The sequence below is a fragment of the Scomber scombrus genome, chromosome 4, assembly GCF_963691925.1.
Source record: "Scomber scombrus chromosome 4, fScoSco1.1, whole genome shotgun sequence".
In the NCBI taxonomy this organism is placed as follows: Eukaryota; Metazoa; Chordata; class Actinopteri; order Scombriformes; family Scombridae; genus Scomber; species Scomber scombrus.
In genome coordinates this window covers 2,575,636-2,590,081 of record NC_084973.1, presented here as the reverse complement: position 1 = coordinate 2,590,081, position 14,446 = coordinate 2,575,636, and the positions used below count along the sequence as shown (strand labels likewise).

Genomic DNA, 14,446 nt, shown 5'->3' with positions numbered 1-14,446 from the left:
ACACATCCATATAAAAAAAATAGAATTTTAAGGTGGACTTTGTGATACAGTAGATTATTACATGTGTTTATGGAAGAGACTGAGAGATATTACTGTATATTCATCAGTAGAGTTTGTATATCATTTAAATGCATTTTTCCCACTTAAAGGATAAGGCTGGTGATATTTGATTTTTTTTTTTAATGTCATAAAATCTCATGTGCTGAGCCAAACCAACAATGGACTGATCTACTATAAGTACAGTATAGTGCATGTATCCATACCTGATGTACCTTATTACTCTGTGCCGTAGAGCTTCACTAATGTTCAAAAACCATTAAAAACAGCCGCACCGCTGCACCGGGTGACAAATGACAGCAATCACATTTTCAGTCTCTAGAGAGTTGTTCCTTTTATGACCGATGCTGCCACACATGTGTGGAAAACATGTTCAGTTTACAGTGCTTTGCTTGCTTGTCATGCTAAATAACACAACCTCTAGACTTTATGCTCCGTTCTCAAAGAAGCTCAAAAGAGGAGGCTGGTTGCAATCCTTCTTTTATTCAAATCAAAAGTGGAAGTCCATCTCTTAATGCTCTCTGGCTTTCATACCCTACCCACTGGTTTCTAGTGGTGTAAATCTTTTAAGAACCCTCATAAATATATGGCTTAAACTTAGAAAAGAGACGAGAGGAGATTCCTTAAAATAACTGGGCAGTGTGGTTTAGCTAACATGAGTCAAACAGGAGGAAAAAGTGCATTTTTTATACTACTACTACTTCTGGCAGCAGGATGGTGTGTGTGTGGGTTGAGACAAAGTAAACTACAAGTGTGTATATTCATGGGAACAAAGGGAGATGTCAAGCAGTGCAACTGTGTGGTTCACTGATGTATTTTTAATAGTTTTGGACAACAATGGAGCTCTACAGCTCAAAGGAATACGATATGTAAGACACTGGCAGACAGTGCTTGTTTGCAGGATCGGTTCATTCAACAATAAAAAAAAAAATCACCAGCTTTATTCTTTAAAGATCTTATACCAAATGTTCTGCCAAACAGGAAACCTCTTCACTCCTTTTTTTCTGTGAATCATATGTTACTGATGAAATATCCAGGAAGGAGAATAGATTAGCAGTCTGTCTTATCCACTTTGCTCTTGCATGGGGGGATTCCCTGATAATATCTGCAGGGAATTCAAGCTTGTCAAGGTATATCTGTCCAAACATCTTCACTCCACCAGTGCTCCTCACATGTCATGGAGGAAAATCTTATCTATATAAAAAAAACATGTTGTTTTGCTTATAGATTTCGGTGCTGTTGTAAGTTTTAGATAGAAGCTGTATTTTGAGCTGTTACTCAATATTTATTCTCGCTCATGAATTCCAGCAGATGAAGATGCTCAGTGTTTCCGTAGAAACAGCCCACCAGTGTGACATTAAAACTAAATTAAAGCACAGTATGATGATCACATTAATAGAGACGTTTTGACAAACCAATCTAAATAGTAAAATGAATTCATAATGGCTTCCCACACAGAACAGATCCAATTAATTGTAAGTAACAAGAAATAGCTTCACACACATCATATTGATGATGAGCAAACACTGATTGGCTGACGTCCACCTTTTTAATCAAAGACAAATGTATTAAACAGAGGTGAATAGATACACAAAAAGGAGAAAAATATAAGACAGCTGGGGTGGATTAGTGTTGCAGGAGTTTTGTGTGTGTTTGTGTGTGTGTGTGTATGTGTGTGTGTGTGTGTGTGTGTGTGTGTGTGTGTGTGTGTGTGTGTGTGTGTGTGTGTGTGTGTGTGTGTGTGTGTGTGTATCAGTCATACAGGCTACAGTGGAGCAACATTCTTGTGGTGGCATAGTGTGTCATAATAACTCCCACAAGTGAGGGCCAGTAGCACCCGGCACACCCTGACCTTTGACCCCCTCAGGGGGACACATACACATACATACTCAAACGCATGCAGCTCTGTTCCTGGAAAAGCATCATGTCTGCAGCAGTAGTGCACAGTATGTAACAGCCTTGTTTATTGCATATAGCATACTTCTTATGTTTCTGATTAAGAGAAAGTGAGAATATGTTGATTAATTAAAACATATTTATTAAGGATCTGCACCTTTTTTTAGGCGCTAAAAGCCAAATTGCATTCCTCCTTATTTACTAAAGGGCTGCGCCAAGGTGTCAATATACATCAAAGCAAACGCTAACTCTGCCAGCTAGCTTGCTACCTAGCTAACTAGCTAATAGTAATTTCCGGTAAGTGCGCAATTGCCATGTTTCATTTGAGACAACACTAATCTTTGCTGTCTCAAGTGTGAGATGGCAAGAATGGGCCCAGACAACAAGGAATAACATTTCAAAGGTGAGAATCTGTTTATTATGGAAGCCCATTTCCGCAAGAAAAAAATTACAACATCCTTGGTCGCCATTTTTCAGCATGAAAAGACATAAGTAACATGGTAGACCGCTCTCCCTCACTCCCATGATGCGTTTAAGTGAAGCCTTTCACTTGGTTCATTGGCAATCTTGGCAAGTGTCCAGGGGCCTTTGAGCAGAAATGTTCCCTCCAGTAATACGACACAAGGCTTGACCCATTCTCTTAATGTTGATCATTCTGGTTGCTGTCAGAAACCACGTATGTCCAACCTTGTATTTGTCAGTTTGATGGCTGGGCAAGTGATGATTGGTTAGCAGGCCACAATGCTCTGTGGTTAGGTACAGTGTGATGGAAAAATGACCAAAGAGCAGAAAGTAAACTGCACCAGTGGCACCAAAAGCAAGACAGGGCTGCCAAAAGAAGGAAAAGGAAGAGAAAGAAGCTACCGCAATAAAAAATGTCCCTCAAAAGCTAAACATAAAGAAGAGGAGGTCAGAACATGAATTAATTATTGAGGGGATGGGGGTGGAAATCCAGCCTTGGCAACAGGTCTTAAGAACTAGCTCGACTGACCATAAATCAACACGTGCTAATTAGCCCTAAAGTACAGCTGAGGTTAATGGGAATGTCATTAGTTATGCTGCTATGTTGTCATCAAGCATTGGACAAATTAAAGTTTTGACCTGATAATGACACTGGATGAAAAATTCATCCTGAGAGGGAAACGACGACGTGTGCGCCAAATGTCATGGCAACCCATCCAGTGGTTGTTGAGACATTTCTCTCAAAACCACAAATGTCAGCCTCACGATATGCTAGAGAAAAAAGTCAACAGGTTATTTGAGTCATTAGAATTGATCCTGTTGGAGCGATGAATGTCTGTATAAGTCTGACATTTTTATAGGGTTTGTTGAAAGCAGATTCAAAGACACCACTCACCAGCAGGCTCAGGTTAATTCTGAGACAAATGTTGCCCATTCATAATAGATAGACCTAAAGGGCAGCAGCATGACCTCCCTCCTAATCACATTCAATTTCAGACCCCCGGAGAGCTTGAAAACATTATTACTGGAACACTTTGAGATTATTGTAATAGCAGAGCGATTGCAAAAGCGGGAATTTGACCTTTTCGTGGAGGATGATTTGTTTCTGCTTGCGTCTCATCTTGAAAGCCGTTCTTTAGAGATCCATTAAGCGGTTGTCAGTGAGATTACTGTCACATTTTCTCCCAACAGCGGACAAAGACACCGAAATTGATTTGTCGGCTCTGCCGTAATGCATGTAACGGTCGGTTTTTTTTCTCCAACAAGTTGTCAACACTTGTGGTTAAATATAATCTTTTTCAAAGGGTGCATGTTCAACAAGTCTGATTATATTTGTTGCATGCTGTACGTTGCATGTAGAGTAGCACGCGATTGCCAGAAGCATCTTCGGGGGTAATGTATGCAAATTTGAAGGCCCTCCCAGGCCAATCTATGTATTTTTAATTAGCATTTCATTTTTCTTTTTTTATTTGCTTGAAGGCTGTGTGTGTGTGTGTGTGTGTGTGTGTGTGTGTGTGTGTGTGTGTGTGTGTGTGTGTGTGTGTGTGTGTGTGCGTGTGCCTTACGTAGCCTGGGTTGTGATTTCATGCCGCTCATTTGCGTGCAAGTGCACATCAGGGAGACTCAGCGCCACGCTGTCAGGAGAAGACTCCTGATTTACTGAGTTAATCAAAGATTCATTGACTACACTGATTAGTCACAGGACTCTCCCATCTTGGCACATGTCACTAATTCTCATACTCACTCATTCCCCATGGGCAAGACGACCGTACCTACAGAGGCTCAGTCCAGCAGGTAAAGCTCTATTATATTCACATGCCACATAAGGCTTAAAGGCATGTTACATCCATGGATTATGCTGCATTTAGAGCCATAAAAACCTGTAAGAACATTTCTATATTGAAGATATTTAAGGTTTTCAGGTAACGTATGCCAAGTTGAAATCCCCTGATTTGTGTGCATTATGAATGACTACTAATACTAAGGGATGTACTTCTCTTATCATTCCTACTTCTTTTACATAGTAAGAAAAATCCCTTCCTTAATATTACCTTCATGAAGTAGCTAGACTATACTTAAAGGATAGTTTAAGGTTCTTTCAATTCTATCTTTGTATAATACTGGAATGCAAATACATGCATGGTAATGGGTATTGGTTTTCTGTAATAATTCCTCTACTCTACACTGACACTGAAGATATTCCACTGGGATTCCAGTTGCTGGTATAAAATCCCCTTTTTTTTTGCTACTGCTCGGACAAAACTTTGAAGTGATTTTCTTCTTTGCAGATTCAATAGCTGGAGTATTTTTGCAGTCTGTGTTTTTTTAAACTAATATTCTGGCAACACCATGCTCTAAATTCTTTGAATTGTTTTGGGGTTGATCTCCTGCTGTTATATTATCCAGATGTTCTCATGATTCTGCACGTGATATGAAATATTGTTCACATCTGTGTTCATCTGGTGCGTCTTGACAGAAACAAGTGATGGGAAAGAAGTGAATACATTGTTTGCAAGGCTCCATAGAAGAGGAGTTAAAGACTGTGTAAAGTGAATTCAGACATTTTTCAGGTCATAAATGTATTTCTAAAAAAGGTGTTAAAAGCAATTTAGATTTGAATTGTGGAGCTAGGCTTCACAAACTGTGTTTCAACCATAGACTGTATATAAGAAATGGACATAACATCTGTGACGTCACCCATTGGTTTGTGGACTGCTGCTCGGAAGCCAATAGTATCGGATCTGAGAGGTGCCATCTTGAAAATGTCAGGTGCATGGCGGGAAAAATAAAAACACGGATTCTACTTATATGAGCATCAGGATCACCGCCGCGGTGATTGGCATAAACCCGCCCCTGCTGCTGTAGTGGTATAAATACATTCAGCGCACACTGCTACTACTACTACAGTCTACAGGTAGCCAGTTAGCTGCGTTAGCCACCGAGCTAGCAGCTGAGCTAGCCGCCGGGCTAGCAGCTGAGTTAGCAGCAGAAAGCTCTCAGACGTATCGTCCATGTTTCTGGTAGAGGTGGTGACTTTGATTGACAGGTGACAATTGGTAGGGGGCGGGGTTACAGCGAACTCGGCGGCCACTCCCACAGTGTTTGGGAGCAGAGACAGAGGCTGAGTTTTACACAACTTTGAAGCTTATTTTCATAAATTTGGCGATATTTTTTTTAATCATTCAAATTTGGCAGGGTGGTTAACAACACACTTTTCTGTGGTAGGCCTATGTCAAACTCAGAACACATATTTATTCTTACTTTACACAGACTTTATAGAAATAGATAGAATAGAAAGTCTTTATTGTCATTGTACAAAGCACAACGAAATTGAGATGCTGTCTTTAAAGTGCAGAAACAAAAAATAAATAAATAATTGCCATTATTTAATGCAGTTTAGTGCATTAATGGCTTTAGCGTAAAAGCTGTTTTGAAATGTATTTGTGCGTACTCTCAATGTCCTGTAGCGTTTGCCTGAGGGCAGCAGCTCAAAGAGCGAGTGTCCTGGGTGAGATGAGTCCCTGAGAATATGGCGAGCTTTCCTGAAATGAATGTGAGTAAAAAGTTGGTTCCAGCCACAAACCTGCACACGATTACTAGAATATATTCCTCCACCACAGCTTGGAAAGAAACATTTCAGACGGGGAATTTCCATCTAAACAGGCTGTAACTTTAGAATATACCGAGCTGATTGACTCGACTGAGACTGCTGAAGCATCGTGTCAATGCCAGATGAAAGTTGGAATGCATACATTTGTACAGAATGAGGGCTGTGGATTTTTTACCTTGTGTGGAGAGTATGAGGAGTAGGATTTGTTGCAATGGGGTTAGGGTACTATCCTTATAAAGAGAAGGTTCATATTTTTTGTTGCTGGCTTTAAAACAGGACCCCAATGATTTTACAATTCAAATTGAGACGGTGATTCACAGTGAGGTCATTGAGTCAGTTGGAGCTGAAGACTCCAAGTCTGAAAACGAGTATGTGGTTAGCAGACCTCTGTAGCCCGCTCCTCAGCCCATTTGAGGCCAGCGGCTCAAGGCTACTTCCAGCATAACACAAGTGCATCTTTACAGTTGGATGAATCGAGTCAAGTTGCATTATGGTTAATGTAGTAACCAGGTTTTAAACTTAAAAAAAAGCTGATCTCTCTGGTTTTGCTGTATTGATTTTTATACATTTTCAGTCCACAGTGTTAAATGGTTGGAGTAGTCTTTTAACATGTACATGCATAATTATTAAATTATTGGTCACTGTAATCATATTTCCTGTCCATACTCGGATTGCGTAGCTCAACTCCACTGCAGGAAATCTAACAAAATCATCAGTCCACATTATGTGTAAAATTGTAAGCTAATATAAAGCTTCAGCAGTTATAGTTTGCTAAATCAAATGAGTATTTTCAGTGCAGAATCCTCTCTTTGCGTTATCTTTCAGAAACACTGTCTTGCAAAGTAGAAATTTGCATCCAGGGCACAAGGATAGGTTTTTTTAACCACATACTTTTTAATACTGTTATTTTAGAGATAACCCTGTAGGTAGAGAGCTTCTGATAAATAAAAAAACATGGTAACGACTCCCCTTGGTATGAAAGATAAGCTTTTATGGGGAAATAATTAGTCACAGGTAAGCAAAACAGACACATAGAAATGTATAATTAAAACTCTTCATTGGCCTTTGCTGCATCAGTTCTACATTGTCATGTAAGGATCTGAATACATCTGTATGGAACCCTGTGCTAAATATGAGGAGTTTCTGCTTATTCAATTAAGAATCTTTTAAACAGAGGTTGTTTCTCTGCACATTCCCATGGAGACACATCACTTAATTCTGCTCATCAAAACAGATGGAAGTGCTTGAAGACTGGCCAACTCCAGCACTCGACACTCTCCATGGGGTAAATAGAACTGTCACTTCTAAATCCCAAGGATAAAATGATGGGGGGCACATGTGTATGTGTGTGCATGTGTGTAGGATACAGAGGGAGTGACAGAGAGAGAGAGCAACCAGGGAAGTCATTAGAAATGACTGAAGCTGGGATGTATTTTCACATCTGATTTAAAGGCAACAAAAAAATAATCACTGCAAGAATATTGGCTGTCTTAAATGTGATTGGCCGTATCCTGGCGACAGGATATATTTGGTCATTTAGTTGTCTCTTTTCAGAAATGGTCCCTGAAAACCTCCAGACTTCTCATCAACTATTGATTGATTGCACTGTTTTCAGAAACTGAAAAAATAATATGGAACTGAAAAAGAAGGCCTATTTTCTCTCAGACGTCTACCTGCTTTTCATATGCATAGGTGTTTGAATATTAGAAGTCAGTCAAGATATAACAGTACGTGACCATAAAAAGGGCATAAATTGATGAATGAAAACAAAACCTAGACTGGTATTAAGGTGTTTTTCTACTGAATGTCAATTTTTGTCTCTTTTTTTCACATAAATTTGATCAGTGGAGTGTTTTATGATCCTGTGTTCGTTTGTCCCAAACAGCTAACATACAGACTGTTCAGGCGTTAGCTGCGGCTAGCTAGCAAGGTATTTGCTCCGGTTGTTCCTTCTAATCACTCGTTTTTAAAATATATTTCTGTCAAAATTGACCTGAGAACAACGGCAGGGTTAAAAAACTTAGACAGAAGAAAGTTGGAAAGGCAGCACGGAGCACTGTTCAAGACCACCTCAGGACCTCTGCCCGTTTCCCGTTTCAACCAACAAAGCCAGGTGTTTTTAGCAAGACGTCGGGACATTAATACAAAAATATGTTTTTGTAACCCAAATCACGATCTTTCCTGAACCCTTACCAAGCGTTTTTGTGCTTAAACCTAACCAGACCTTATACGCAGCACTGTCACACCATAAAATATAATTATTTACCTGATAATGGCCATTTAGTGTTAAATGACACACAAAAATGCTTAAATCTTATTCTGGCAATTGGGTTGTCGTTTTCTCTTCTAGCATAGGTTTTTCACTAAAAGAGATTGTAATATGTCCTAATTCTAATATATGATTGGTGACTATAACACACCACTACTTTAATTCAACATTCACATACTTGGTAGTGTTGTGTAGGATACATAAAATCAACAATGCTCATAAAGGAAAGCTGCAAGCTGTGAGGGAATGTACACAAAATATTTAAAGGAGGATTTCAGACCTGAACCAATGTTTAAGGTCACTTAATTTAGTATGTTTAGTTTAAATTTAGTTTCTAAAAGAGTCAATAAAGCAAGCAACAGCATCTCCAGTGGTCCTTAAATATAATCTGCAATCTCTCTTATCTGTTCTTCTCCCCACTCATTCCAGTCTTGAACAAAGCTGAAAAGCCTGAGGGCATCTAGTGGTCTGGTGGAGGGACACATAGCTAGACTGGGACAGATCCATAACATATTAACCTCCTGATGTAGACAGGATGGATGTTCAGTTCTCTACATTAAGCCTGTTTGTTTTCATGTTGCTAATGTGCATATCCATTTTTCATGTCTCCCATTTAATACATGATCATCAGAAACACAGCAAATGAAGTACATGTATGAATAATTAATGAGAATTCATAAAAAGATAAGCAATGCCTTTGTTTTTCATTTATTTATCTGTAGAGTCTATAATATTAGTCATAGACTGACTTACAAAGATTTGAAAACATGAAGGGAAGAGAATGTAGGAACTGGAAGTCAAGGATGGTTGATATAAGCCTATAAAACATTTACAGTTTTGAAGTAATTTCTAAAGATGATGATATTGATTTAGCAGCCTTTGGTACGTTGATTCATAGTTAAGCGGTCGAGATGGCTCAGTGCCAATCCCTGCTTTAAACATGAGCAGTTAAATCATAAAATAGTTTGATGCAATTTAATATTTCTGCTCCTCTGAGATTTACAAATTTGAAGACAAGAGAATAGATTACTGTGGCAAAGACAGAGTACATCTAACCTGTAATTTGTCCAAATGGTTGAGGTACAACTGGCTTGGGCAACAGGAGGCCTCCTGGACATCTAAATGGAAGGATACCCTGGGGGCAGGCAGACCACACTCGAAGGCCTTCGGAACCCTTCAAGATCCTCCAGGAGGGTCTATGGTGTGGCTGTGCGCGGAATGTAAGGGCTACTCTGCTGCTTCTGCAACCAAGACCTGAAAAAGCTGCAGAACACATTTACATATATTTTGTCACAACTTTAATAGGAGCACAAATCAGCAATGGGGTAAAGCTCACAGAAGGCCCTGTAGCTGCAAAGGCAACTATGTATCTGGTGCTACAGAACACATGGGGTCCCAGTAAGCACTGATTTGACAATTTTCAGGTAAAAAGCATCTCAAATCTGGCTTTTTTGTAGATGTCACAGTAATGTTTGTTTCAACCATTTAATCCCCATCACTGTGTATTTCGCACACCCTGAATCACACTGAAATATAGTATCTTCATTGTTGTCGAAACAATGATTGTGCAGTATGGAACCGGTTGGCTACTTTCAATTCTCAACAAAATTTGTCCCAGCTTCAAGCTATTTAGATGTCCTGATGTTCTGACCTGCAAATCACCAGGTGTGGTAGAGGCTGTTGGCTGGCAAAGTGACTGACTGGAAGGCATTTTTTCTTTTACAATTCAGACTGAGAATAGAAAAATAAGATTCAAACAGCTATTTGTCCTTAGACAGCCAGAATGAAAATGGAAGCCTTTTTATCTAAAAAATTTAAGCTACCAGCAGAACAGGTGAAAAAAAGGTCAAATTTGATTTGTAACAATCAGTATGAATTCTAATTTTATTACTAGAATTAGCATTATTCTGTCTTGTACTGTCTGATCCATTGAAGTTACACTGGTGTTACATTATTGTTGATTTCTTCATGTTACAAGTGGTGGTGAACAGATAAATATGACACCAAACCATCTCAGATTGTGAGGAAACATTTTGTACTTGACAAAAATGGTGGACAATTAATAAGGTAAGGTTGTTTGCTGACTTTGTAAAATTGAACAGCTTTAGAGTAGCGTTTGCTTGTAAGTGAGCAGTGGTAGTGGAAGCACTTTGGATGAATGAAACAATGACAATTCTACAACAGTTTATGCTGTGGGTGGCATTGGAATTCATGCAAATTAAGTGCTGAGTGAAAATGATGATTTTTTTGTGGTATTTTGTTGGACAGGCCAAGACTTTCATGGATGGACGAGATGACCAATGGGCACAGTGCCATTCATTATGGCTGAACAAGTTGACTTCAGTTCAGTAATCAGTAAAGGACTAACTGCAACAATCAGGAACATTGAAGAGCTGCTGAAACAAACTCTTATTCATAACCCAGAAAGCTCCGATAACACTATTTAAATTTCAAGGTTTATATTTCAATACACATAATCAGAATTTGCAGTAGAGAAATGCTGCATGCCCACGATTTCCATTTTAATACATTCCATCTTTCAACATAAACATCATTAATATAATAATGCAGTCAGATCCTGGGCCAGCAACCATTGCTCTGATTTTGCTTATTGCTCGCAAACTCTCACTCTCATTAAGAGTAAAAACATTCTGAAAGATTCATGGGATTGGCTGAGATTTGTAATTTCAAAAGTGCAGGGGCCAAAAAAAATGTGTGTGTGTGTGTGTGGCAGTAGTGGTAGTAGTAATAGATGGACTGGAGACTCTAACTTGCTTGCACCACTAGGTGGCAGTACGTTTTTTTGTTCAATTACACAAAACTATAAGTTTACAGGACAATGACGCTTCGGTGGTTGAGTAACAGCAAACAGTTAGTAGGAATGTTAACACTGTCTTTGTGTTGTAAACAAATATGCCCCATATCTATATTTAACGATATATCAGAAAACAATATTACTCTCCTACTGCTTTACCATCGCTAATTATTAACAAGCCATTCTGTTGTGAAACTGTCATTTATAGCCTAAATAGACTACATATGATTTGGAAACACCTCGATTGGCTTTACTCAAAAAGGAAATGTTTTGGACAAGGCTTAAACAACATAACACATAACACTTAAACTATTTTATTGGTTGCAATGTGTATTGATTTGTCTGACAATGTCCTTGAATGAATGAAAATGTAAATATTCTTCCTGTAATGTCTTAGATTGGATTGGAAAGATTTACATGTATTTTTACTGTACGTTTTTGCAATATAGAGGCATATGTGGTGATACAGTGATTCATGACTTTAAAAGAACATAGGAGGGGGAGGGTAAAGTTGAAGTTATGTTGAATCCAGATCCCATTCTCAGCGGGACTGCCTTAATGACCCACTCCGTTAACCACTTCTTATTTATTATATCTCATTCTACACAATATCACTACTTTATCAAACAAATAACTAGACTCTCACTCCACTTCTTCCCTCTGTCTCATGTGGGTATATTAAGTGGAGGAGTGGATGGTTCCCTGAGACTCTTTGTGGTGTTTTGGATGCAGCTATCAGCCAAACATATTTCAGTTTAAGAACCCTCATTAGAAGGAAAAACTCCCACTACACATATGGAAAGTGTGTATCACCACCTGCCACTCTAATTCAAAAGGACTCCCATCAGCTTGTCTTAAAAAAATAATTTCAATTCAATTTGTGGAACTGCTGTGATCGTATGCAACCATAATAAGATAAAAGTGGGGATACATGTTAAGGGATAAAGGTAGTATTCAGCTACGTGCACGCTTCTGGCATATTTTATGGGCACGATGTTGCGGTGAGAGGAATTCTATACATATACAGCATGTACAGCATACTGCATTTGAATTGCAATGTCTGTCACATGCTAATGCTCCAATCTTCCATCCCTGTCCCTTTTAAATGTTGAAGGAAAGATTGAGCCATGGAAGCAAAATGGAAACAGATGATGCATCTACCACACCATCCAAATTTTGATGTAATGTAATCTACATTTCTGCAGACTTCGACCGGTTTGCCTGTTGTAATGAGCCATTCTCTCTCCTGTATTCTGCTTCAAACCTTCCCTTTATCATCTTGTTATTCCGTTTTATTGGTGTTAAAAGTGTAAAATGCCTTTTTTTTAAATCAGAGGACATAAGGAGCCTGGCTAATTTGATTGACGACCTTGCATTCGGGACTCCGAGGTCGAAGAAATAATTAGCAACCTCGCCGCACTGCTTTGACATTAAATTGGTTGTAACTGCCAGGATTAAATGGCACAGAAATTCTCTCCAGTCAAATGTCAGTCTTTCATCTTGTTAGAAAAAGCTCAAATCGGGTCTGGCTCGATGCAATGCAGAGGCCTGATCACGGGGGTGCTCCTGGCTAATTACTGTTGTAATGTCACAGTAAGTTTATGCACGTCTTTATTGTGGAGAATGGACTGTTAATGGAATTTATGATTTATAACCACGTAATGCTGACTCATTTGGCGGAGATTGAATTAATTGATCAGCACCTCAGTGTTAAGTTTGCTTTCTGTCTTTATTGAGCCTTTCCAAACTTGTTGTTCAATCCTGTTAATATTGTTGTTGAGCTCATACTGTAGGTAGCTGCCGATTTTTGGAGGTCTGCAGGTCATTTACATCAGTACAATGTATATTCTCTCACTTGAAGGTCTCTTTTCTTATATATGTGTTAAATACTAACTTCCAATTTCTTAGATTAATGAGTAGTTTTTGGAGTTTGCACTGCCCTGTTGATTGTATGTTTTTCTCCCTATTGTCCTTATGTACAGATAATGCTCATGCCTAAACTGGAGAAGAAGGTTTCGCTTCAACAATGGGATTCTCAGTGGAATACTGAACCCAAAATCTATTATGCATGTTCCAAAAATGTGAAAAGGTTGCACATCTCGAATTTGAGATGCGCTACCAATGCACATAACTGCTGTTCTGTGAGTTATTGAATTCACACTAAAGGGTTAAAGTGATCCATCTTGACTTCCACTGCTTTGACTGACACTCCTGGGCAATGGCCTTCCTATATATCCAGACCTTATCCTATTTTAACCATCTTCCACTTATTAGGATTGAATTGCATAGTCTGTATAGTATGTGCCTGACTCTTCATCATGTGTAAATCAAGCCTGTAACTTTATTTAAAGAACAAGTAGCTAGCAAGAGCAAGGCAAACAGATCACTTTACATACGGTGTGATAATTGGGACAGATTTGAGACAAATTGAGTCTTGGAGACCACCTGCGGGTTTTCCTTTCTCTTAAGCTGGTAATTGTTCAATTAACGTAATGGCTGGTGAAAAGACTGCTCCTCACAAACACAGCCCCAGGTGTAAAACTCTACACCTTAGGAGAGCTGCAATTCTAAACCAACCACCGCAGGATGGATCTACAAGTAATCGGTGAGTGCTAGTTTTTTTAAAAACTTTCTCTGGACCAGATTGGCGCTGCTGTTGGGCTAATATCTCTCTCTCTCTCTCCCTCTCTCTCTCTCTCTTTGTGGAGTAAATTTAGAACCTTTTTTGGAGCATGTTTGTGTCTGTTATAGAAATTGATTTTATATGTGAAGTGATTTAGAAGTTTCCTCTAAGGGTGCAGAGCAGTCGGGCAGTATGTGCTGTTTTTGATGTTATGTCACATGGTATGTGCATTGTAAAGTGGGCAGTGACCTAAGGGAAGATGATCTGATGGCAGTGGCGTGCACAGACTTTTTGAAGGGCAGGGGCGAAAAGGTTGGATTTTGTTGCTGGCCCTGACTGAAACACCACCGCACGCTACTGTTGATTAATTGAACCATAATGCTCACTTTATCTTGTTCTTTAACATGTTTCAGAGTTAGAAAAATCTGTATTTTCTCTTGTTTTATGCCACATAGTAACACTTAGTTGTGGAAGCCTATATTTTGTTGAGTAACGCTTCTAGAACCATTTTTTAGTCCTCTTAATCATTTAAAGTAGTGCTGCACCAATTTAGCTTGGTATTCCCATTGTTGGACCCACAATTAAGTTACAAAAAGAATTTTAAAACTGATGCAGCAGAACCAGAGATATCGTCTTCTCTATTCGTGTTATCGCTAAGTTAGCAGCTAATGTAGCCTGCGACTGCTAACCTACAGAGGTCTGGTACTCTCACTT

At 39.0% G+C, this 14,446-nt stretch overlaps 1 protein-coding gene across 1 annotated transcript in view; it reads left to right on the top strand.

The window, feature by feature from the left end:
- Positions 1 to 9,552, top strand: part of zmat4a (zinc finger, matrin-type 4a) — a 157,648-nt gene extending 148,096 nt beyond the window's left edge. Inside the window, exon 7 of the mRNA XM_062417087.1 lies at positions 9,375 to 9,552. Within this exon, the coding sequence (XP_062273071.1) occupies positions 9,375 to 9,552 (178 nt within the window). The remainder of the gene's footprint in view (positions 1 to 9,374) is intronic.
- The last annotated feature ends 4,894 nt before the right edge of the window (positions 9,553 to 14,446 follow it).